Source organism: Cyrtonyx montezumae, unplaced genomic scaffold (assembly GCF_038088225.1).
Source record: "Cyrtonyx montezumae isolate F1298 unplaced genomic scaffold, pur_monq_1.0 scaffold_0, whole genome shotgun sequence".
NCBI classification, from domain to species: domain Eukaryota; kingdom Metazoa; phylum Chordata; class Aves; order Galliformes; family Odontophoridae; genus Cyrtonyx; species Cyrtonyx montezumae.
In genome coordinates, this window is record NW_027071824.1 from 13,818,172 (window position 1) to 13,844,449 (window position 26,278).

The 26,278-nt window shown below is 39.2% G+C and overlaps 1 protein-coding gene across 1 annotated transcript in view; it reads right to left on the minus strand.

Moving 5' to 3' along the window:
- PLB1 (phospholipase B1) overlaps positions 1-25,036 on the minus strand; it is a 77,888-nt gene extending 52,852 nt beyond the window's left edge. The window contains exons 1-18 of the mRNA XM_065736241.1: positions 24,988-25,036; positions 21,103-21,143; positions 20,055-20,118; positions 19,528-19,586; positions 18,119-18,159; positions 17,241-17,284; positions 16,463-16,547; positions 16,040-16,091; positions 14,864-14,950; positions 14,543-14,605; positions 13,176-13,258; positions 10,717-10,795; positions 9,925-10,029; positions 9,012-9,104; positions 3,572-3,640; positions 2,661-2,741; positions 1,342-1,408; positions 646-704 (exon numbers count right to left, since the gene is read on the minus strand). Coding sequence (XP_065592313.1) covers positions 646-704; positions 1,342-1,408; positions 2,661-2,741; positions 3,572-3,640; positions 9,012-9,104; positions 9,925-10,029; positions 10,717-10,795; positions 13,176-13,258; positions 14,543-14,605; positions 14,864-14,950; positions 16,040-16,091; positions 16,463-16,547; positions 17,241-17,284; positions 18,119-18,159; positions 19,528-19,586; positions 20,055-20,118; positions 21,103-21,143; positions 24,988-25,036 — 1,221 coding nt within the window. The remainder of the gene's footprint in view (positions 1-645; positions 705-1,341; positions 1,409-2,660; positions 2,742-3,571; positions 3,641-9,011; positions 9,105-9,924; positions 10,030-10,716; positions 10,796-13,175; positions 13,259-14,542; positions 14,606-14,863; positions 14,951-16,039; positions 16,092-16,462; positions 16,548-17,240; positions 17,285-18,118; positions 18,160-19,527; positions 19,587-20,054; positions 20,119-21,102; positions 21,144-24,987) is intronic.
- Between the last annotated feature and the right edge of the window lie 1,242 nt (positions 25,037-26,278).

The window sequence follows — 26,278 nt, forward strand, 5'->3', positions numbered from 1 at the left end:
CCCCAAGAAAGGGTGTTACAAAGATTTAATATAGTAGTTATTACAGAAATAAGAAACATGAATTATGATATGAGCAGTGAAATAGTCATGGCTGATTGGAGTATCACAGCCAATCTATGTGTAATCCTTTTATGTACCTCCAGAAGTAGTGCCAGAAGATTCTTTACACGAGTTACTTGATACACCTGATAATCTATAATAATTTTACATAAATATTTAGACAGTTTAAATAAACATGGCTTTCCAGACTTTAGTGTTATTGTACATGGCCACATTAGCTGCATAATCTTTTCTGTTTACTCTGCTTACTAACAGCTTTGAAGGACAACACTTTGATTGCTGCATAGAATCAATAAGGAAAAGCAAGTTGCAAGCTCAATCTAGCAGGGTATTTGTGCTGCTATGCAACCCAATCTTGCAGTTACTCCTTGTTCAGCACTTCTGTGGACTTTAAAATGGGAACCATACACGCATTTGACTCATTATCTGATTACCAGTCAGTCAAGGCGGAGTATTGAAACAAACACGTGAAAACTGCATTTGACTCAATAAGGCATATCTGTATGCACTCTCTCTCAGGTTGAAATTCAGAAATGGTCTTTCATTACTTGCTTTAATGGTGGTTAACCAGCAATTTTTACTTACTGTGATTGAATCTCCCAAGGCAGCAATCACTTTAATATCTCCTGGTCTCAGTTTATGAACTAATAAAAATAAAAGCAGCAGGAGGGAGAAAAAGAAAACTTCAAATTGTAACAGTTATCAGAACTTTTGTTCTGTATAAATATAAAGCATTGCAAAAACAGTATTTTAATAATTATGATGACAACAGCTCAGAATGACACATACCAAGTCATCAAAACAAATGATGATACCTTAATTTCACATTAGTTGTATTGACAAGGGATCCAGTAAGGTATCATTTTTATATCTGTAGTCTCCAATTTGTTCTTACTGGTGAAAACTGCTGAAAGGCAGGCACAGCTCCAGTGCCAGCACAAGGTTAAAAATACAAGGCTCATTGTAGCTTCTGAGAGAAGATGAAACCCATTTGGGACAGGATTCTGCATGGCTCATTGCAGTGACAACCTAATGGCTTTTCCACTCACTTCTTTGCTTGTACATGGAAGGTGAAATCGCATTACATTTACACTATACCTCAGAGAAAGCTTGTGTATTGCTTTACAACTATTTATGTTGTTTCAAAGGATTCTTAAGTCACAGTCAATAGAATATACTGCTCCACAGAAAAGAGCACATTTTATAACTAAAACCAGTTACTGTCCCTCTTCTGCCACAAAATGAAGTGGATCTACATAAGAAGATTGCATAATACTGTACCTGAATCTGGAACTGTATCAGAGGGACCCTGGTTGCAACAGGAAATATTTGTTCCATAACTTCTCTCCTGGAAAAGTAGACAGTGCAATTCTTTACATCAGACTCATTATACTTGTTGTGATTAACCACTGTATCTCAGAGCATTACATCAACAGACTTCCCCACATACTTTGCGTGCATCTACCCACCTCAGCCTTTCCCTGGTCCATACTGAAAGTGATTCTCTGAAGGTAGATGGAAATTCAAACCACTCAGAAACTGCATGTCTACATCAGTGCAACACTACTCTTTGCCTACCTGTAGGGCCACTTATTTCAGACTCTATGCCAAGCTAAATTCAGCTAAGCAATTTTCAGTGCTTCTGTATTCTGAGCTAAGTGAGGTTACACTCCTTTTGTGCTTGAACATCCCTGGAATATCCTAGCACTGAGCTGTACCTTTGTCAGCAGGCCACACACAAGCCCCCTTCTCAATTTGCAGTCCTACACCACCATGGTTAGGCATTTTTTGTCTTGCCCCACTATTACCTTTTCCTGATTTTTTCACACACAACACAGTTATGGTGTAGGAGATAAGAAAGAATGCTATTTCTAAAATCAGACTGGCAAGTACTGTTTGCACCATACAGAGGTCTATACACGATTAGTAACTAATAACAGTTGGAGACAAATTAAAGTGAGAGGAGAAACATGCATTACTATTCCAACAACATACAGTCCATTTTGAGCACAGATACAGTCCAGACACTGTTTTGAGGCTCAAAGCTGAGCAATATGCTTTCCCTCTGTAGCCATTTGGGAGCATCAAGTTCTTCACAGAATCATAAAGCCATGACTAAAAAAACATGGCTACTTATCTCTACGCAGCTAATATTCAACTTACAAAACAACAATAAAAAAAGAAAAACCTGTTGTTCCTTCAGTTTTACTATGGAGCTAACCAGATGAAATCAGACCCACGCAGTGGTGTTGTGCTGATTTGATCTAGTTTCCTTCACAGTAAAAATAAAGCACCTTATTTTCATTATTTCCTCATCCCAGAGAACTTAACACTTACATAGATGTTTAAAAAACATTCTTAACAGTAAGCACTAGACTTACTATCAGCTGGTTGAAGACATCTACCAAGAGTTACACTCTACAAAATCCACCAAGAAGAAAATGTGCTATTAAGTATTTGACTGCTTAGTCAAGCACGGAAATAATGTTTGAGCTTTTTATTCAATAATATTGTTTAATTGGGCTCTAATACAATTCCACCCACCCGTCCCACCCCCTGGAATACACTTAGTTTGTGCACTTTGAACAGTTCTACCTTACCTGTGGTGTTTCTTTAGCATTTGATATTTCTTGGAAAAGTGAATAGTTACTGTTTCTGTGTGTGAACAAATAGGGATTTTCCTGCAGAAGTAAGAGAATTTTGTTTAAGAAAAAACAAACAAACAAAACAACCTACAATAGTGGAAACATAATAGTGAAACATCAGCTGATGCTACTTAAACTAGTGATACTTACCCTGGACAAAATTTCCATAAGAAGAAATTATGGACAACATTATTTTTTGAATGAACATTGAACCAGTGAAGTAAGCCAGGTTAGACCTGAAAATTAAGCCTTGGAATGCCCTAAGCACAGCAGAACCTCTCGCCTCAAACCTAACATCAAACAAAACAGATAATTTAATTTCTTTGATGCTTTAATTGCTGTTTAGTGAAGCATTTTGATGCCAGTAGAATTTTACCACTACTAAATTATTGAAGCAATGCTTAAGTGTAAAAACATTCAAGAACCTGTTCTTTGAACCTCAGAGATATTCAGACCCTGAATACATTACTGAGTTACTGAGTTAAATCTGACAGAGACAGAATCAAATAACAGAAAAGTCAAATTATATAAAATGCATAGATTCAATTTCATTGCTGAAAGATATTAATACTGATAATGCTTTATTAATTATTGACAAATTAATAATTCAGATTAGATGGCTTTTAAATAAAAAATCTCACAGTAAGATGACTGAACTAAACTTTATCAGAAGTTCATGTTTTCTGAGTTTCATCTATATACAATAAAAACTCTGTCAGTGAGCTTTAGGAATGCTGCATTTTTAGTAGTGCCAAATCTTAGGAAAGTATACGTTTCTAAGAACTTCAGAAAAGGACAACATTTGAAAACATGGAAATTTTGCACAGTGTAAGTAAAATCTCCCAGTAATAAGGAAATGCTTTTACCTGAGATGGACACTGGACCTGACGCAGTTTTGTGAAGTCATATGGCTTCTTCTCCCCAATTGGTTCCATCTGGAAAGGGACACAACACAGGACTTATACATGTGTTATGCGGGGGCAGGATGGGAGAGCAGCAGTAACTCGGAGTCTCTAGTGCCTCAAGTTACCTATCAGGTTAGTACATATTAAAAACTTGTTTTGCTTGTGAGTGATTTTAGTTTATTTGCAACATACTACATGCATACATACAAAATCTGGGAGAGGCCCTTTTTCAGCGCCTATGATTAGATTGTGATTTTGTCATCATTAGAAGAACTATCCATGCATTAACTCTGGGTTTGGGAATGCTTACTGCAGGGTGCTGAGCTCGCACCACCAGCATTAGACTATTTGTAATCAAGACATTATTTATCTGCTCAACCACAGCAACTATGGGCAAGCTGTAGAAGAGTATAGCTTCAATTGTGTTTGTCATTCGTTCTCTCCTCTTACAACATATAGCTTATACTTGGCTGGAGTTAAGAAGTCACTTTCACTTCCCAGTTGGGCCAGATATGAGAAAGCAAAAAGGTTGTTACCACAGCAAAAATTATGTTACTGAAACTCTTGAGAAAATTCAGCTCTCAGTCAGATTATACAGAGAGCTTGCTGGAGAACACACTGCTTTACTTCAGGAGATAATAAAAAAATCCCTAATACAAATGGAAAACTGAAGGTTGTCTATTGGGCAATACATTTCTGTTGCATCAACCCCTTACTTCCATCTTGCAAACACTATGCTTTAGTGCCCCTTATGCTGCAAACTAATTTTGCAACAGTCAGAAACAGGGAATATAAAAAACAATCATGCATCAATTCTGTTGTGGCAGTAGCTCACTTAGCTAAATCCCTTCTGATTTATTCTACTTCCATAACTACTTTTCGTCCACATTTTGGTACAGCATCAAAAGGCTCATTCCACCTCTGCATAGAAGCTTGATAACATTTATATTTGCAGGCCTTTATTTACCTTCCAACAAGACTGATAAGTAAGAAATAGTTGTGTAACTCAAAGCTCAGTACTGAAAACACAAAGAGGTAAATACCATTAAGATTCACTTCATCTGTTCATGCACGTTGCCAGGAGCTAATTAAATGGCAGACACATCCAAAGGAGTTGGTCACTGTTTTAAATTCCTCAGTGAACCTCTGCTCAGTTTGCATCAGCAATGGCAGCTGCCAAGATCTTATGGAACAGGACTGAAGGCATTCAGAAATAAGACAGTAACAGGCTTGATGTCACTGATATATGATGGACAGGAATATTGTGTTATATTTGCTTGTTCTGTCAATGAAGATAACGTGGAGGGAAAAAAATCAAAAACAGAAACAGAGACTTAACAGTTAGATATTCTTTGAAAGAAGGACTTGAAGAAACTAAGCCTGTGGGTTTTGTTTGTTTTGTGTTTGTTTGGTTTTTTTTAAAGAAGAATAAAAGGAATGTCCACAAAATAACAAAACCCAGAGAGAAGATATGCTGTGACATAGTGATTTTCCATTCTGTAGGACTAAACAAAACAAACAAAAAACAGCTGTTGAACAACGTTCTTAAAAGGAAATATTCTTCCAGCATGGAATTATGCTACAAAACATGGGACATAAATACAGGAGTGGTATTTTTCAGCTACAAATGAATTACAAATGAGTATCAGACATTTGCATGTTGTTGGGCAATGAGGATGAATTCCTCCAGGCGATTCATCGCAGACTGCTCAGAAACACTTCTCCCAGGAAAAATAGGTAGCTTCTACACAGGTGATCTGGGAAGTCAGGCACTGAGTCTGCACTGTGGTCAGCCAGAACCTACCCTGAATCCTAGCATACAGACAGGTTAGTGGGCTGGTCTGCTTCTGGACTGCAGAGGTTCCTACGTCAATATAAAGCACTGAGAGCAGAAAAGAAGCAGTTATAGCCTCACGTGGGTGCTGTTCTCATTTAAGTTCTTGCCTGGTTTTGGTTTGTTTCTCTCTGAGTTGCAGGATGTTTTTTTGTTTTTTCTCTGTTACACACCAAACACAAGAGCTTCTTATTTAAGTTCTTTATGCACATGAAAGGAGCTTTGCCCTCAGGTATGTTTGCAGAGATAAAGTTGTAGGCACCTGCCAAAATTAATCAGGCTCTCTGTGGTAAACATCAAAACTGTTCAAGTAAACAAACAGCTTCTCTCAGCTTTCCTAACTACTCCATGTCATTCCCCTGACGTGATTACCATTCGAGTTGCATTGCACCTACCTAACTAGGAATGTTTCGGAAAAATATTCAGCTATGTCTAGAACACTTGCTAGCTTAGTTTCTGAGTCAGACTGAAGTCCAGCACTACTGCCAATTGCCACTGGATATTCAAGGTTTTGCCCTTTGGCCAGAGGCAACTAATCAATCCAAGGAAGAGGCTTGTATCAAGCCTCAAAACAAACATGGTCAACATAAGAACTGGGAAACACTCTGAACACATTTTCCTTAGCACCTCCACATTCTGCTATTTGCTGCTTAATAAATCATGATCATGATTTCCTATCAGTTCCCAATATGCATTGTGTGTTGTCAGCATAAACCATTAACTCTATTGAAGAGGACAGCTAGAGTGAACCTTATCCGATAAGGTTACTTACTGGTGCTTTTTACATTGAAAGCATCTTTCATATCACCTCCTTTTACACAATGGCAGAATACTATCACAGGCAGATAAGGAACCTGCCCAGGGAGGTGCCTTTCTGGTAATCACCACTTGTGTTAAGGAAATTCCTCCTGAATGAAAGAGGAGGCAGGGAAATCAAAGGGAAAAGAAGTTATCAAGGGGTACTGCTGTTCCTGCAGTCTTCTTACAAACCATTAGCAATATATAGCTTTGGCACATCTCGATCTTCCTCCAGATCATCCAGGCTGTCTGCTCTTTAGAAGAACCCCTCAGACTGAGGAAAAACAGTGAAATACAGCAAAGCTAGTAGTTGAAAAATAGGGAAACGTGCCCAGAGAAAAAGGGGAGGGAAAGAAGGCTCTTCGCAAAGGCAGATGCTGCAAAGAAAAATATATACCTGAAGGGACAGAGGGAATTTTGTTACCAGCTGAATGTAAGAATGTAATGTAGGAATGTAAGAATTTGAAAAGACACAAAAGAGAAATCAGTGTTGAGTTGAGTATGCTTGCAATAGTTATCAAACTTCAGAACAGAAATTCTGGCCCTCTTCTCTTCTGCAGAGTCTGGATTTTGAAGAAGCAGTATAGGTGTAGCAGAGTAGCAGTATAGCAGTATATGGGTTTCAGCAGTATAGCACCAGAGCTGAGTACAGGGGGATGATCACCTCTCTGCTCCTGCTGGCTACACTATTTCTAATACAGGCCAGGATGCTGTTGGCCTCCTTGGCCACCTGGGCACACTGCCGGCTCATGTTAAGCCGAGCATCAACCAACACCCCCAGGTCCTTTTCCTCTCTACATTCTTCAAGCCATTCTGCCCCAAGCCTATAGCATTGCATGGGGTTAATGTGGCCAAAGTGCAGGACCCGGCACTTGGCCTTACTGAACCTCATCCCATAACCTCTGATAATGTCGTAGTCTTGTAAAAGATGGACATAACTCAAATCTAGAGGTCATCTTCCAACTGATAAACCCTGGAAAACATAATAGATCAGACTAGATATACAGATCTGTACCTAGAGGACTCAAATTCTGACAAACTTGGTTCAGTTAGCCCCAAACAATTCCTGCTGGAGGGACTCAAAATGGGTGAGCAAACAGGCAGCAGTCTGGTCCCTCTCATCAGGAATACCCATTTTCTTCACTAGTTGGAAAAAATAATTCAGCATTTCATTTCAAAAAATTGAAAATGCAAATACTGTGCCAAACACACGAAAAGGGCCATTTCTCACAGACAACTGGATGTTCATAACTCATGTGACTTGCTCCTGCCTAGGTTTAATATTTATAATGGTTAATATCTGCAGAGAATCCACCACCTCTTCCTACGTTCGTACTGATCATATTTAAGTCTCAGTAACCGCGTGATCTAAGTAAATACTGCCACTACTGATGAGGACACCGAGACATGGGTAGTCTAAGTAACTCAATTTTTTGTAGAGAACAGAGACAACAAATTTCTATTCAGGAATCTGACTTCCAGCGTCTGCTGTGCTCACTAAATTAGTAAAGCTAGTTACTTCATGAGACTAAGGTAAAACAACAACATAGAAACTAACATGAATCTTATCATTGCATCTGCTTTGCAATAGAAGAATCAAGATGGGAACTTTAACATCATGGTAAGGAGTGTCACAGATAACAGCATAATAGATGACTCTATGCAGCACATTTGGTCAAGGTTAAAGCTTCAGTGCTTGATCAGCTTTTAACTTTAAGCTTCATACTATCTATCTAAAGTGGCAGATGTACATAAAAGATATATTTTATTGGAGCAAGTATTATTTCTAGTTGTGTCACCTGGCTGAATGAGAGAGTGTCTTCCTGCAAATCTTACTTCTTTAAGTGGTCAGCACCACAGCAGTATTACTACTGCCAGATATAGCACACAATGAAAAAAGAACATAACCATTTATTTGGATTTATTTCAAGTTTTTTTTGTTTTGTTTTGTTTTTAATCTTCAACTTTATTGGCCACTTCAGATTCCTTTTAATTAAAATAAGATTTGTGTGTACTTTATTCTGTGTGTTATAAGACACACAGGCTGCACAGAGAGTTTGTGGAGTTTCCTTCTCTAGAGGCGTTCAAGACCCGCCTGGATGCCTACCTGTGCAACCTGGGCTAGGGAACCTGCCTTGGCAGGGGGTAGAACTAGATGACCTCTAGAGGTCCCTTCCAACCCCTGCAATTCCGTGATTCTTTCCTGTTATAAGGTGCCACTGTTTGGATTTTCTTAGCTGGGTAGAACATCCATCTCTAGAGGAAACAATAGAATCTCCCCAAGTCTGTCTGTCGACTTTTTACTATGAGCAACAGTAGCTGAATGAAAAAAAAAAAGAAACATGACATTATGAGACTCATTAGTAAAAAGTGGGATGGATATAAAACAGAAAAGTACAACCATTTTAATCTTGGGTTGTCAATAGCCTCAGTTGTCACTGTGCCACTCTGCCACTGAGCCTAGCAAAAAGGTTTGCCACAGCTCTTCTACTCCCTGGGGCCTGCTGAAGGGCTACTTTCAAAACATTTCTGAAAAGTTCTTGGTAGAACATAGCAGCCATGGAACAGAAAGACATTTGTCTTAGAAATACAGGGCATTTAGGATTACTGGAGAGTAGACTCTTCACACTGAAAATATATCACGGGATGTCTCTTTCCTACGTTCCTCCTTCCTGTCTTACAGGCTACTCAAAGCCTGGCTAGTGTGGAACTGCTACCAAAGTGTCTGTAATAAGTCCAGTAAGCAACAACAGCTGTAGTACTGCTCACCATGTTTTTCCATAGGCTCAAAGCCATAAAAGTATAATCTTCTTCCAGAGTTTCCACTTGTGTCTTTGATGTTCCAATGAAACTATCCCTGCCCTGAGAAATCATAGAGAGCATGACAAAACAGAGCAACAGCAAAACAATCACAATAGTAACAATATAGGAGACCAGGGAAATACGCAGATGCAATCACATGAATTACTCTGAATAAACAATACTTGCCTAAGCTAACACTTGCAGGCTTTAAAAAAATAAATAAAGAAGCACGAATAATTTGTCTTAGTAGATCACATTTACTCTTAAATGAAAGTAATTTAAGAGTTTGAAAGATTGCACATGGTGGCCTGCTGGTCAGCTGGCTTGATATTACAAATTGGAGGAAACAAATAATCCAACAATGACATAAGATGAGGTTGGAGACAATAACAGAGCAATTTATGGGGAAGTTCTATCATGAAAGTTATGTCTGGCATTTGTATATAGACCAGCAATTAGCAAAACAAGTCTGCCATAAGATGAATTAATAGCAAAGGAAAGTTTTGCTACATTGCGTGTCTAAACTCCCTGGAAGACAGATTTCCTTCTCCCACTTTTTCCACTTTGTTCTGAAACTGAGCTGAAGGAAGCAATGGAATTAAGACATGGTCCAAGAGTTGTTACAGTGCCTGTGAACTGGATTGCGACACACCATCAACCTATTATACAAATAGCCACCAGGTGCTTTATACTGGACTTTGATATTTAATGGAATGATCCATTATCTACAAAATCATACCTTCCCCTCTCCTCCAGATCTCAAGGCATGCTCTACATGCCTAAAGAATTGTCTTCTAGATAGGAAAGAGCAAGCTGAATTACTGCATTCAATCTCACAAGACACACTTCAGAAAGAATGGAAAAACATGCATTTACTCACCAGACCAAGCAAAAGATTTGTTTCTTGGAGAGACGGCTGAAGAACAACAGTGAAATCATCCTTTTGATCATACCTCTTAGACTTGAGAAGCTTTTCCCAAGCATCCTAAATGGACAACCATTTAATCAGATGAGCATTATTATGTAAAGAGTGTAATAGATGTGCAATTCACCGGGGCTTTAAGTGAACTTGGATCATCTCCATCCCTAATAAACCATAATAATCAAATTCTGTAATTCAGAACAAAGACCATAATTGAATGAAGTCATTTCATGCAATAGTTAGAAAATCCTTGCGGCTATGAGAAAGATACACTGAAATACCATTATTTTCTTTGTCAGGACAGCAAGCTTAGTAAGGCAATGAAATGTTGTACTAACTTGCCCCCCATCACTCTTAATGAAATTCCTGCACAGTTGCCTTTGTCTTACTAAAAAAAGTCCCTCTTTTAAGTCCTGTGGCATTGACAGCCAAGTTACTGGACAAGAAATCATTTCCTTAATAGGTTATAACAAACCCTAGGTTCCAAAAGCTAGATAGCCATTAGAAAATGGAAAAAACACTAAGTTCATTCAGACATACAGAGAACTCATCTTCATTGCTACTGATGTGAGAAATGGAGTCAGGATTGCTGCAGATATAGTGAATTAAAAAAGAAGAAGAAAAAAAAAAGCAGTTTCTAATCTTCCTCACCACTATCCCTCCCAAAGCTCCTCACTTCAATTTAATCTGGAAAACGAATAGACAGACATATCTAGCAATACAAGCACCAAGCAATAGAATATGCCTTACCTGATAGGACCACCTCAGGATGTTATCACTTAGCATGGAGCGTTCACGAGTGCAATTGCACTGATTCCCAGTTGAATTGCTGCAGAGAAGATGAAAAGCAGACATTATGAAATTTGAATAAATCAGACAGAAGCATGATCTATTTAAGACACTGACAAGCACATCCTGAAGCCTGAATTATAGCATACCCTGACAAAGTCACATGGAGATATTCTATTATTTTAAATACAGAGTGATATATTTTTCCACATCCAGAGCTTTGAACTGCTAGTTTGTTAGAAAGCCTATTCAGTTGACAAATATGCCAGACTTGGATTAGCACAGGGTTTCACAAGGCCAGCAGTATGTTCAGGCTTAAAACTGCTGCACTAGTCTTTACACTTTATTATCACATACAAAAGTTGAACACATTCAAAACAGAAGGACTTTTACCTAAGTATTTGGCAACAAGACCACCACCTAGAATAGAAACTCAGTGCTAAAAAACATTAACTGTGCAAAACTGTGGACAGGTGCTACTAAGTAGCTGGCTAATCTCAGTCAAATCTCTGGTCTACAGGATGAGATCTGCATGCTGCATGTTTCTGCAGCTCACAGGAAAACTCAGGTTTCCCTCCAAGGCAGGAGACAGGAACAGTATTAGATATATTTGAGATTAGTTCGGTTCCAGTATAGATACACTCAGCTGAAAACTCCTGGATAGACGGGAATCTGAAAAACCTAAAATGGGACTTGTAGGTGTAAGCAGTAAGCACCAGTCAGGATTAGACTCCCTCTCCCTTTCACAAAATTGTAGTTAAACCTGTAAAGTGTCAGTACTTCTGTTAAAATTATTTGTATTAGTGCTGATGAATAAAAGAAACATGAACTCAGAACCAGCATTCTATCACAGCCTAATAGACAGGTAAATGGGGGGCCATTTAAGAACCTCATACAATACACAAAGAGATTTGTAGGCCTAAAAGTGGAGTTCATAATCTGTTTTTATGCTCTTATGTTTTTATCTCTTCTTAGATACTTGTTTCCTCTTTTGGTCTGAGCTCTTATTTTTTCCTTTGAAAGCATAATCCAAAGATGAAGACTTGCTAACTAAATGCTGTGGTCTTTGCCTGGGAGATGACCTGGGCCTGAAGTTGAGATGAGCACAGGAGTTTTATACTTAAGCACAAAACATACAGACTGGTAGAACTGTTCAACCAGATAAACATATCTTCAAGATCACATTGAGAAGTAAGTTTGCCAGAATTCTCCACACAATTGCTTTTGACAAGGAAAGCTCAAGCTCTACTTATGCTTGTTGTTAAGTGCATGCTGCACACAACTGCCAGACCCCCTCCTTGACTGGTAGAATGCCTCACAAGCTGTATATGCACAAAGCTTCTGAAGAACATCAGAATGAGTATATTAGTACATACGGTGTCTCATGTCACAAGCACAGGAAAAAATTACTCAAGTGAAACAGAGTGTAATCTCATCAGCTGTAAGATACTCTATCATAACTGCCCACATGCAAACTCCTACTCCCTGCTAAATTAGGACATAAGCTACTCGCACTTTTCTTTAAAGGTACTGAGAGAGGGAGATGGATGAAAGCATCTATGCAAGTTGTTACCACAGAGGAATTGGCAAGTTGGAAGTTCTCCATCCCACCACGCTCTAAACCCAAACAGTAGTTTTCATACAGCTTCATAATTGTTTTAAAGACCAGTTATTCCTTTGAGAATATTGTGAACACTGATACCTAAAAACTTATGCTCTTAAAGAAGCTCCAGAGTTTTCAATTCAAGAGTTGCAGGGTAGAAGTAACACTGACTAAAGAACAGGAGGTGAGTGGACCGTATAATCTTGCAACCAAAATGATTGTAATGGAGTGAACTTTCTTCACAGCAGCCCATAAAATCAGAGAATTGTTTGAGTTGAAAGGGACATTTAAAGGTCAGCTAGCCCAACTCACCTGCAGTTAACAGAGACACATGCAGCTAGATCAGGTTGCTCAGAGACCTGTCCAGTCTGATCATGAATGTCTCCAAGAACAGAGTATACACCACCTTTCTGGGCAGCTTGTTCCGGTGCCTTACTACTATTATTGTAAAAAACATTTTCATTACATTCAGTCTAAATCTCCCTCTTTTAGTTTGAAACTACTTCTATGGAGTACTAAAATGGAAAACAAGAGAGAGGCTGTGCGGTTGCTTCTCTGCTTCCTGGGGTTGACTCACAACTACTGCAGTATGCGCAGTATCCCAACCGAGAAGTTAAAGCACCTACTTCTGGTAAATCCATGCCTAAAGAGAGAGTGCATCAGAAACAAAGTCAAGATCTAAAAATCTGCTTTGATGTTAAGGACAGAAAGCTGTTCAGAAGTTACCTTGATTCATATAGAGCCAGAACACAGACGTAGCTCTATGTCTGAGCACTAGTAGGAGATGACGTTAAGAATTTAAAAGAGTCTCTGTTACCTGGCATTTTGAGGATCTCGGCACATGAGAAAGGAAGTTGTGATCTCAGTGGAATCTACCAAATTTACGAATGCTTTAGGAACCTGCGTTGGTAAAGTAAAAAATTAATCACATTAATATCTGCTGTTGGAGATTATAATTTACTATTACTACTACTTGCTAATGTCTACAACTTCTGTCACCTCAGGGCTGAGATTCTGTCTTCATAAAATCAATGATGTGAGTCTTTGCCAATTCCTTTCCAAATTCTACTCCTGTGCCTGACATCTAGAATAATGTCATTATTTGTGAAGTATTCATGACTATGGTTTCTTGACTGAAATCTAGAAATGCATTTTTACATAAACCACATGGCCACCAACCAACTAAACTGGACTGAGATGAACTAGGAACTACTATTTTTTGTGGTAATATATCAATACAAAGCTTGGGGATGAAATACCCCATGTAACTGCATGAGAGCTCATGCATCCCACCTCACCTCTCTCCTAAAGACAAAGCAGCTTTTCATTTACATAATGTTGTTTCACTTTCATGACTGTACATATACAGACTCCAGAAATTATAGAGGAGGGAATCTGAAGCAGATGTAAGAGTAGAACTTCAGCTAGACAAAATATTTGTCAGTCAATCTGGGAAGAATGGCTGTGTCCTGATGTAATCAAACTGGAGCAGACGTAGGCTACCAATCAGGCTGTCAACCCAACAATATAAAATTATTGGAAAAAGCCACTGAAATAATTCAGATAGCTTGTTGTAGTAGCAGTACATCCTTATCTAGCCTACTGCTCATTAGTAGACTAATACTCAGGACAGAACACTTCCCAGAAATCATGCTAGAGAAATAGATAAGCTTTAGTTTAGCCAGCTAGAAATGCTGAGGTCTTAAAATGGACACATAGTAGCAGGAAAAAACATATATTATACAGATCGTTGGATGTTTTCTATGGTATAAACAAGTCACCCACTAGGCATTTACCAGCCTGTACACTGCACCAGTTGCTCCACATCCAATAGTTACACATATTTTCATAAAAACCACTGTTAAAAAGAAACTTATTTCAGATCTAGACTGATGTGGCCCATTTTTCATGCAAATCACTTCAAAAATAAACAACACGGACTAAGTAGTACATCAGTCTGAGTAACAAAGCTAAGCAGTTACCTGTCTGTCCTTTCTCTTCATATGCATCAGATTTCTAAGGCACAAATAAAACATTTACTGGCAGTGAAAAGAGCTAGAGGAATTAAGCCAATGAGATTTGTGTTGTGCATTGCTTGAACATTGGTGCAAGCCTAAGTTCAGTAAGAGAGAAAAAGAAATCAGCAAAGGATTCAGGTATTGAAAAGTGATGAATAAATCTTACTTCTTTATATAAAAAGTCCAAGATTTCTTGAAGTTTCTCCAGGTTGTCCAATATGCAGTTCTTCTGTGAATGGAATGAGAAACACCATAAAAACCAATCAGAGAGCTATTCTACTATGGCAGCTAAGATTTGAGATTCCTAATCAAGCACATGTTTCTAAATACAAAAGACTTTGTGGACTAGAAGTTTACGTTATTGAATAGCATCATTCCAGTTTTCTGGAACCAGATACTGCTTTGATTCACTACGGCAAAGGGTAAAGCTTGCAGAAGTGACTGAATCACACACCTTGACTGGTAAAGTACCCCATGAAAAGATTACCGGTTGTGTGAAGACACAAGAAGAACATGGGTTTTCAACACTAAAGAAAACTGTGATCAGTTTCCAATCATTCTGGAAGTCCATCATCTGGAAAGAAAAAAAAAAAAGGAAAAAAAAAAGATTAAAAGGAATATGATGGTAAGAGTTTGATTTGCCATCTTTTCTTTCATGCAAGATCTGCCATGGTTTTAAATCAGCAAGACCAAACAAGTAGGCCACTGCCCAACCCCAGCTACTTTGATCCCTTCCATCTGACTCATCAGCTTCTCTCTAGAGGAGGCAGCAAATAGATGGTCAGGAACCAAAATCCTAGCATTAAAAAAAAAAAAAAAAAAGCTTCTTTCTAACCCTGATGCAGTTTGCTCATAGATTAACATCCCTGAGCTACTGAGACAGGTTCATCCTGGTGGGATGCAGACTAGAGCAAAAATCCAAGGGCTAGAGCTCTGCCCAGCTGTCCTAAGTTCATCAGGCAACACTTGCCAGAAACAAAGAGTATTGGATAGAAGCCTTCAGTTCCACAAAAAACTTGTGCTAAATTCATTCACATACAGTCTTGTGGGCTCCCTGTTCAGGGAGGTGGTAATAGCAGAATCACTTTGGCAGTAATATATGCAAGTTATGTCAAGATCATTTTACAAAATAACATGCCTGAGGGTTGAGAATAGAAGAAAAATACATGCTTAAAACTCCAGGGTGGGATTTCCAAAGCACTCAGCCATGAGTGATAACAAAGTTTCCACCAGCATCAACTGCTGACATCAGCCAAAGCATATCTAGAGCTTTTTGAAAATATGATCCTAAGATATCAGGAGAAAGAGATAAATATCAAGAATTATAATTTTGGGTTGGCTTCTCAGAAACACTGGCACAGTTACACAGTGTAGATAGAGGTCTCACATCCTTAAGCAATACAAAAACAAAAGCGTTGGCTTCCATGCCAACCTCGTCAGCCTCTTCTGACAAACATAAACCACAAGATATACTTTCAAGAACAAAACTTCATACCTTAAAAGAAGACAGAATTGATAATATTTACACCAGAGAAACCAAAGTCTGTTAACCTCAAGAAACAGTATGCTCTGTTTTAAGTGGTGTTTAAGGTATTCCATCACATTTCTCCCTTTCCCAGCTTGGACACCAAACTCTCTGAACTGTTCTGTGCTTTAAACGCACCTGGTTCTCTTTCATGAGCTTCACTATCTCTCCAGCTTGATCCAAGAGGCCTCTGAAAAGCAGAAAAAAGAGAAACTATCAAGGCATCAGCTAGGATAAAGCTCTGGCAGATTTTTACCATGAAGTCAACCTTTGAAATATCAGGAAGGATTAATCTTGTCTCTCCTAAATGTGTAAAAATTAGATACAGAGAACCTGGGGTGGCTAGCTCACATTCAGACATCTCACTTTCAGACATACATTTAGAAAGATGAAAAGAGCAGACGCACTTCTAACCCATGGCAGGGCCCAACACTGGGGAGCCTGTACAGCTGGCACTGAGGCATATTCTGTGTTCAGTGAAATTCTCGAGCATCAAATGTGTCTACCCTCCACCTTTCCAGACATAAATGAACTGCCCAGCCAAAAACCCCTCAAACTTACATTGATTGACCGTCTGATGCTGCTCCCATTGTGCCAGGCAGAGGAGACTGGTGCAGGACCGAGGGATTAAAATGGCTAATAAGAGCTGAATGACATACAGAGGTCAGGCTATTTCTGCATACATGGGACTGTAACACTGCAACTGCACTATAAACAAAGCTGAACTGGACCAGAAAATGTAGGACCTGGGGGATCTGCTGGCAGGCACAAGAGGCTCACCCAAACTGCTTTGCATCTGTTTTTGCTGGTGCAGCTCCTAAGAACTGCAGCTCTGATATTTGAGTTTGCCTCCAGACTCAGGTGAGAAACACTCATCCCACCTCTCATATCAGCCACAAGTATGGGCAGATTTAAATACAAGCAGCTGTAGAAATCAACCTACTGAGAAGGGCAAGCAAGTTAAGGCTCCCTTCACAACAACCAGCTTATGGATGATGAATTCACAAATGGTGCACCTAGGGCAGCCTCACTGCAAACCCCTGAGCACATGGCAGTGGAAAGAGCACTGGACAGGCAAACTTGCACAAGATCTCACTTGGCTAGCACTTGACAGTATGCACAGTGAAGACACACCAGCAGGGACTGGGGCTATCCAGACAGCCTGTTCAAAGCCAGCACAGGTAACCCAGCCTGTGCTGCATGCACATTCCCTCACGTTCCCCTTACAGTCCCATGTTGTGCTTACGCTGCACACACTCCACAGCTCAGCAAAGCCCTTGACTGCTGGCCAGCGCATCGTTCAGTTAGCTTACTTAAGTTTGTGTGACCACAGACACACCTGCCAAAATTTCCATGCTCACTTGAGGGAGGCTCCTTCCTGGGCTGTAGAAAAGTAAGAGAAAACAGGAAGCAGCAGTTACTCCATTCTCAAAGAAGTTACGTTACACTACAGCCTCAACAACTTGCTAGTTAGGCTACAGCTCGGAGCATGTATTCGTGGCAGCTGCTGAAATTAAGAATGGGGCCTTTCTCTCCCTAAAATCACGTCATCAGCTACTGCTGAGAAAGCACACAGTCTTGGATACCATTCCTTCTCTTCACTTTACACGTTGCAGTAATTGTCCTTATGCATACACACAAGCAGTGCTAGGACCTCCATTTGTGCATGCGCAAGCAGACACAGATGTTCATGCAACTACTTAAAAACAGTAGTCCTTCAAAGTCTGCCTTTCCAGGGCCAAATCCTCATTAGGAATGCAAATCTGTGTAACACTTTTGAGGCATCTCTGAGGCTTAACCATGTGATTCTACTCACTGATTTGTATCTGTTAAGAGGGCAAAAAAGAAGAAAGTGGTGTAGAACTTGTCCACAAACACTGGGAATCATTCAGGCAGAGGACAGGCTGCATCAGAGCCCTTGGGTTCTATTTTTGCTTTGATAAATCTCCACTTTCTGATCTCTGGCTAGTGGAGGATATTTACTACATAGGATTCATCTAGAGTAATGAGTCTTAAGGCTACTGAAACTCTAAAGTGGTCACATATCTTGGACAAAGAGTTTCTGTTAACTAAGGAAAGGGAAAGATCCAACGCCTCAAAATCTTTTATATTTAAATTGTTTTTTTTTCTCCTTTCTAGATAACGAAAATTGTGTTGTGCCTAATACTGTATAAATTAGTATCATGACACAAATCAATGCTAACAACTTATTTTTACCTTTGGAGTAAATCTTCATGATGTATGCTGGATCCCAGGGGCTGTGAATGAGCAGGCAATAACAATGTCATTATGCAAAGGTACACACACTGCTCTCTATTGTACTCTTTTCCTATACACGTTTTCTATACATTCATCTCCATTGTGCTTCAGTTTGTCACAGATTTAGGTTGTTTTCCAGAGCTGTCATTTTTCAGCACTTTCTTATTACAATGTGTTCTCATAGTCCAGTTGGCCTTCTTTTTCCTTAGTTATTGCTTTCATTAAAGAATTTATTGCATGTGGCTTAAAATAAAATGTGACTAATTTAACTCAAATTCAATCAAATTAAATGCTCTTCTAAACCATATTGAACTTCTCTCAATCTATTCCTTTTCAACAAGGGAAGTGTTCGTCTAGGAGGAGATACTGAAGTGTTTGCTCTAAAAAAGTAGACAATCATTAGCAGAATACCATTAATACATTTTTCTATGGCACCACCCACAGACAATTAATGAAATCATCAGCAAAAAAGATTTTCTCTGAAGTGCAACACGGCCAATATGAGTGAAGAGCCTTCAAACTTAGGACAAATCTTTTCTTTTAAAGAAGGAGGTGCAGAGAGTCCAGGAAAGCTGATTTTTTAATGGAAAGCTTTAAGACAAGGCAAAGCGTGACATCTTAATGAATACCAGTTCAAATTACAAAGTTGTTTTGAGATAAGGGAGAATGTTCTCCATTTCCTGGAGGCTGTAACCCTACAATAGCTCCCAGTTTTTGTCCTCTAAATGTACTTCTATGCTTCCTCAAAGCCTGGCAATTGTAGTTAAATGTTTTTAATTTAACCCTCAAATCAATTTCAGATATTTACTTCCAACTACTAAGGCAAGTTAAAATTACTCAAATCTAACTATCAGAAGAGGCAGGAGAATCTTACTCAGTGACTTATACATCAAAATGATATATTTATGATTTATCTAGAGCTTTTGCCTACAGTACAGAAACACTTCAACAGGATCAAAAGTCTACTGCATTTCTTGATAATTTGTCCTAATGGAAATTATCACCAAAACTGTACTTTTTTCATCAGTATGATTTTTCCTAAATGCTTCTTCCGTTAATTTGACCTGTTAAGAAAATCCAAGGACATTAATCAAATATCAAGGTTCTCTGTAAGAGCACAGTGATCAGATTTCTCCTGCATGAAGTCAGCTAGCTATTTTTAGACTCATAGTATTCTGAAACACTGAACAGAAGTTATTTCCAGCCTTTTTTCAGCAGAAAACTTTAACGCTCATGGAAAGTTTCAAGTCCTACATGCCCTAACTGGGACCCCAAATTATACCACAAGCTCAGTTCACCATCACCTCATCACAGAGTCAGAACAGAGGAAATGGGTCACATTCAGCACAGCTCACATGTGTACTTACTGTTTGCAAACTTCCTATTGCAGTGACTACTTTAATGTCAGCTGGCCTCAGAGTATGAACTGCAGAAATGTTGAAGATCAGGTTAGAAAAGAGAAGTAAATTTGAAAGAAAGTTACATTCATTAGTATATTAAAACATGGCAAAAGTGATTAAAAGCATACAGGAAGAAGTCTGTACTGATCTTTTGGACTGGTAGCTTTAAATAAGGTAGAGAATGAGAAACTTTACTTAGGTGTTCAGTAAATGCTTCAGATGCATTGAAATGTCAAGCAAGAAGAGACCAGAAAAAACAGAGGCTAATGATCTCAGCAATACCAGCACCCTCAGCAATACTAGCTGAAGAAATTCAGCTTTTTTTAATGAACAAAACAAAAACCCTACAGATGTCACAGAGCCCTCTCTCAGTCACTTCAGTGGAAGCACACAAACATAAAGCCCCTCAAACCAGCTGATTTCCTTCCCTCCATGCCCATTCTTAAATAACTGTGGAAGTGAAAGCCTCTACAATGACAGTATTAGACACAAACCTGAAGATGAAGGAGTCTCAGGTGATGTCACATGCTCACATGAAAACTGGAAGCTTCCTAGAGCCTTTGATATGAACAAATAAATATGTTTGATCGCTTATTTCCAGCAAAGAAATTGGCAGAATGAGAGGTCATAGCGGATCTATTCTCAAATAACACCAAGCTCTTACTGATGTAGCAGAAATTTTAAAGAACAATTGCACCTCTGCTAGAAATATATGGGAAAACAATTCGGGTTAATTTTTCAACTCTTTTCAAATCCACTCTTTCAAAACTCCACACTTTTGGCTCAGCTTTCTCATCAAATTCCCACTGAGCAAAGAATAAAAGGTGCTGAACACAACATATAACATTCATTTTCTGTGAACAGGGAATGCTTAATCAAGAATATCCCAAAAATGAGCTTCTGTGTGCATCTTCACATGCCACAAGGTACACAGCATACAAAACAAAGAGGCACAACTCTGACATGAAGCAGGAAAGGAGAAATGAACCTAAAATATCACCCATATTCTGGGCCCTTGGGAACAGGCAGAATTCCCATGTGATCACAGGAAGTACTGAAGAGGAAAATAATGAAAGAAAGACCTGTATTTAGGGCAAGGACATGAGTGATATGAATAGACTCAGCATGAGATACAGATGACTATCACGAGGAACAACTATTTAATCCTCTCCTACATCCTTTCAATAGGTACGGTCCATCTCTAATACCTTAAAGAGAGACTAAAAACAACAGTCTGCTTCTAAAAGAGCAACAGAGCATCTCAGAACAAGTGTTAACCACAGTCAGTCTATATACAGGATGTGCAACCTAATAACAAGCAGTGTTCAGAGAAACTTATTTCCTGGTGAGGTACTGTAATCTTGCAACTGCAGTACCACACCATTGAGTCATTTGCATTTATTCTTTGCAGAATTCAACAATTCAGCACACTAAGCCCTTCTTCCACTTGCCTCAGAGGAAGTAAAGGCCAAAATGATGAAGACTGATATTGAAATAAGGAGAAGAAAAAAAAAAAGAAAGTAAGTTGTTCTCATAGTTTACCTTTAGTTTCCCCTGCTCTTCCAGGAGATTATCTGTCTTTCCTTTAAAATAAAATAAAGGGAAGAATAAGGGAATGCACTATTTTTAAGCTTAGAAAAGTCTTCAGAAAACGTAATAAAACATAAACAATAAAATCCCTATGAGGAGTAATTTTTCTCCCCTATTTTCCAAAGGCGAATCTCGCTTCAACACCAAATGTATTCTCTTAGTTTTGGGTATATGAATGTAAGATTTTAGTTATTATAATCAGATTATATTTGTTGAAATTAGCAGACTGCAGTTAAGTCACATACAAGAGCAATGGACCTCATCCTCCACAAGCCTTAAAAACTAATTTTTCCAGTTTTCCCCTTCAGACATCATGGAATGGCTTGGGGTTGGAAGATACCATAAAGCCCAACGAATTCCTGCTCCCTGCCATGAGCAGGGCTGTCCCCCACCAGCTCAGGCTGCCTAGGTCCCCAGCCAACCTGGCCTTGACACCTACATGGATGGGGAACCCACAACCTCTCCGGGCAGCTGTACCAGTGCCTCACCACCCCCTGAGTAAAGCATTTCCACCTAACATATAATTTAAATGTCCACTCTTTTAGTTTAAATTCATTCCCCCTTATCCTACCACTACCTGTCCATGTAAAAAGTCAGTCTCCCTCCAGTTTATAAGCTCCTCTCAAGCCCAGGAAGGCTTCAGTGAGCTCTCCTCAGAGCCTTCTCTTCTCCAGACTGAATAAGCCCAACTCCCTCAGCCTTTCTTCATAGGAAAGGTGCTCCAGCCCTTCTGGAGCTGCTCCAACAGCTCAACTCCTTTCTTGTGCTGGGAGCCCCAGACCTGGAGGCAGTACTCCAGATGGGGCCCTACGAGTGCAAAAAAAAAAGAGGGAGTAGTACTGTTTTCCTGTTACGATGGATTTTAGTTTTGTTTCTCAATAAGAGAAGGGCCTATCTGTTTTTGTTGTGAGAGGCAGAAAATACCTAGGACAACTAATAAACATGTAATTCTCGTTAACAAAAGGAGATCTTACAAATAGCAACAAATTCATGTGTGAGCCAGCCCATAATTTTTATGCAGTAGAAATGCAGCCTAGGCTTACCCTGTACAAGTTCAGAGTAACATTAGCATGTGTAAGCTGAAACTCCTTCAGAAAGGAGCAGTTCACATTAATCTACATCTTCCACAGCCAGAGAGCAACGTCACACTGTTGTGCGATTGCCATAGTGATAGAGAAACAGCTATCATTTCTTATTGTCCTAGAATGTTGACAGATATAGCCTGTTAGAGCCAGAAGTCAGGCCTGCAAGCTATTTCAGTAAACATCATTCTCTTTCCTTGAGTGTATACTTGGATTTGTAAGCATCGATTTGGGGTTATCTTAAGATCTTCACAAAGGAAGCCGTGGAATCTGGCTCTGGATTTTCAGCTGAACTTCAAAGCATGCTGACAGCTGTCCTTTCTTGCCACATGAAAGCCAGCAAAGTCCTGCAAGTCTCACAAGTCCTACTGTCTTTTCTTCATTAGCATCCAGAAGCTAACCTGAGAATATTCAGTTGTCCTGCTGCATGCTTCTGCTTACATGTCCTTCTTTCCACATCAAAAAGTAAATGGAGATCCAGCTCAGCCCAGGAGGGGAGATATCCAGGCTCAGGAATCAGACTGTTTGATCTCCTCTCACGTGGCAATAGCTTCATAAGTCTGAACACTCTTCCCCTTTATCCTCCTCCTAGCATTTCTCATTTTACTTTTGACATGAAGAGGCTAGAAAGCCCTCAAGAGGCAACCAAACCAGACTTACATACAGCACTAGAAATGCATTTTCGTGTTTTCTCTCCAATTCCTGAAATTGTCTCCATGAATGCTGGTAACACTGCACTGATGTCCTCAGACAGATACGAACCATGAGGCAGTATCCAATTTAGTCTTCACCACAATCTATGTATAGTTAGAACAAGTTCTGCCCGCTGTACATCACTTTTCAGTTTGAGCATCCTGAAAATTTTACATCAGCTAGCCTGTCTCTTCATCTGATACTGAAATATGCTGAAAGCACCCGTTCCAGTACAGGTGACAGCCTGTTATAGCAGGTTCCCTCTCCTTTCTTCTCTGTCTCAATATTTATAATTCATTTCCTTATTCCAAAGCTTTTAATTAGAGCCCATAAATGTGTTTTCATCCTCAACAGTTTAGCCTCTTCAGGAGTTCTTGGTCAAAAGATTTTTGGAAATTCAACTGCAGCTACCACTGCAGGTCCCCAGATCCTTCTAACACAGAAACCATTCTAAAATCTAGTTTCACATTTGTCATTTTCCATTCCTGACACCAGTGTTGACTGATAGCAACACTTTGAACATATAAAGACATTCATATTTGTTTAGTTTACTCCCCTGGGTGAATATCACATATTTCTGGCAGTTTGTTGCTATTCATTATCAATTTGTTTGAGGATTTGATAGCTCCTCCAGCTTGTCCCCTCCCCAGAAAGGATCTTAGTGCAAGGTCCTTTTTAAGCTCTTTTGCTTAAATAAATCATGGGGGAGGGGGGGAATAAATAATAAAAAGAAAAAAAAAGTATTTCCTGTTGAGCTTCAGACCTTATTTTTTACATGCATCAGGACTTCAGATTCCCTGTTTCAGATGTATTTGAAAGAGAATTTCTTATTTTTATTTCTTTAAACATGATTCCTTGCTTCCCCGCAGAATTAGTTTTGGCTTGACTGATTGTACTTTAACAAACCAGAGTGTACATTTAGTTTTCTTTGTTTGCTTTGGACTTATGCTTTCTATAGGATGTTTTTCTGACCTCTGCTGCTCACAGTGCTCTAGTTACTCTGTGACTCTACCATTTAATAATTCCAGTTTGTATTTTTAATTTTTTCCAAATCCTCTCTCACTCCCTTACCCAAAATAAGTATTATTTTTCTGAAAATCTTTCCAAAATCTGGAAGAAAAGCTCTATTATTTCTTCCCTTTATTTCATAGTTAACCTGTTTCTGCTAATTCTTACAGGCTCTAGCAATCCACATTTTCCCTCAAGTCAAGTTTTCTCATGAATTCTAGTCACCACATATTCTTTTCCAAATTAAAAAGCTGAAGTGTAATCATTTCTTCCATTTATAATAGGAACCAAAGCCCCCCAACTGCTGTTATATTTATCAGAGGACCTGACAGACCTCCAGAGATGCTTATCAACACAGAATACCATTAAGGTAAAATAACAGTAGTGTTCATCACAGCCTCCTTACTGGCAGAATGCTGAAGCAAAAAGCCAAGACGTGCACATTTTTTGTCCTAGATCACCTACAAAATTCAGTACCTGGTACCATGTATGGATTTCATATAGCCAGTAAGGGTACAACGCTTTTCCAACTCTAGCCCCTCCCCTCCTTTTCTCTCTTTTTTTTTCTTTTTTTCTTTTTTTTTTTTTCCTGCTACAGTAATTTACTCAGATTATACAAAAGGTATGGAGGAAGCAGAAATCCTAACAATGATGCCCTGAGTGTCAGGAGATTGCCTACCCATCCGAACAATCCAATGCCACTGAAAAGAAAAGATCACAGGTACAAATTCAAGGAAAATCTCTGTCTCTTGCTCAAACTTCTGCACCGTTTTGGAACAGATCTCACCATTATTTGTTGATGTTTTTCTCATAAGAAAACTTCAGTGTCTACCAAAGATGCAATCATTCCCCAGAGCAGTGTAAACCAATGCACATATCTGTATCTAAAATGATCAAACATATCTCCAAATCACATGCAAGATCCCAGTTTTACTTTCTTATTTTCTTCACCCTGCTTGAAGACTTCTGCTAGACACCCACCTTTCAACACCTAAAAATACAGGTTCCTAAATAGTGCATAACAAGGATTTCCAAAGGACCTCTCAATTCTTACCTTCCGAGGAAAGACACCAAAGGAAGAACAAGCCTAACAATAGCTTCATAAGTGCTTCTATGAGCAGGTAAAATGGAGTGCTGTGGGTTATACTTTATGGCTGCTAGGAAACAAATTCTCTTCTTTTTCCTCCTTTATATTCTACCAAGCTGATAACTCAGCAGCCATAAAATTTATTAGCCTATTTACCTTTGGAAAGCAAAGCCACAATGATAACATTTACATTTCTTATTTCAAGGAGCTCTGCAACCTTAGTTTATGAATAGCCCCATCCACAGGTCAAAGTAAGGAAGAAGTGGCACAGCACTTCCAGTTTCCATTTCCCCCCCATTTTGCTCATCCTTTCTATTTATGAGGACTTAACCATGTGATTTAGCAGAGAAGATGGCAGCTGAGAGCAATGGTGCTTTTTGGGACTCTGCCAACAATAAAGGGAATACACAGAACATCACGACTACCAGGTATATTGTATTGCTCGTGTAACAAATGAGCTCTCAATAAAGACTTCCATAGTTATCACATAGAGTAGATATTGCCCTCACACTACTTTTAAAACACTCTAAAAGCTTATTAGTGTCACATGGTGCCAACCATGCAAGCTCTCTCACAGAAGATGATATCAAGTGTCCTGTTATGGCTTCTCCCTGCATTCAGAGGGAGCTGGCAATTTTGCAGGGCAGTCATCTCAGCAAGTACCAGCACATAAATCACACGTGTCAGCTTCCAGTGGAGTCAAGGGTCTTCAGTACAACACAATAATTCATTATCAGACTACCTCTACTACATGTGGAAGGAGGCTCAATTCCTAAGGCTGCAGAGCAGTTAAACCCCAAGTAGAAAATAGTCAGTTATACTCTTCCCCCCTGCCTCCGATCCTTCAGAGCCTTCAAACAGCCTTGTGACGTTTCTTTTTCTCTTTCACTAGTTTCACAACCACCATGTATTTCTAAAAGATGGCTAAACTCACTGAAACTCTAAGTTAAATTGAGTCCCAGAAGACTGTGAAGAACATCAGAAGGCATCACAGAAGAGAACAGGAGGACCACAGTCTGAAATAGGGAGAGAATACCAGTAGTGAGAGGAATAAGCAAAGGTGGCGAGGGAAGTAATGCAAGGCCAGTACTATACCATCATTTCTGGCAGTAGGCACAATACGACTTCTCCCTTCTACAATCTATTGTGGTCTCCCTCACAGGTACCTGCCAAGACAGAGCACTGCTGACAGGTGGTACGACTAACTTTGCCCTCATTCAGAAAACATTCAACAAACAGAATTTCACACTGAGTTTAT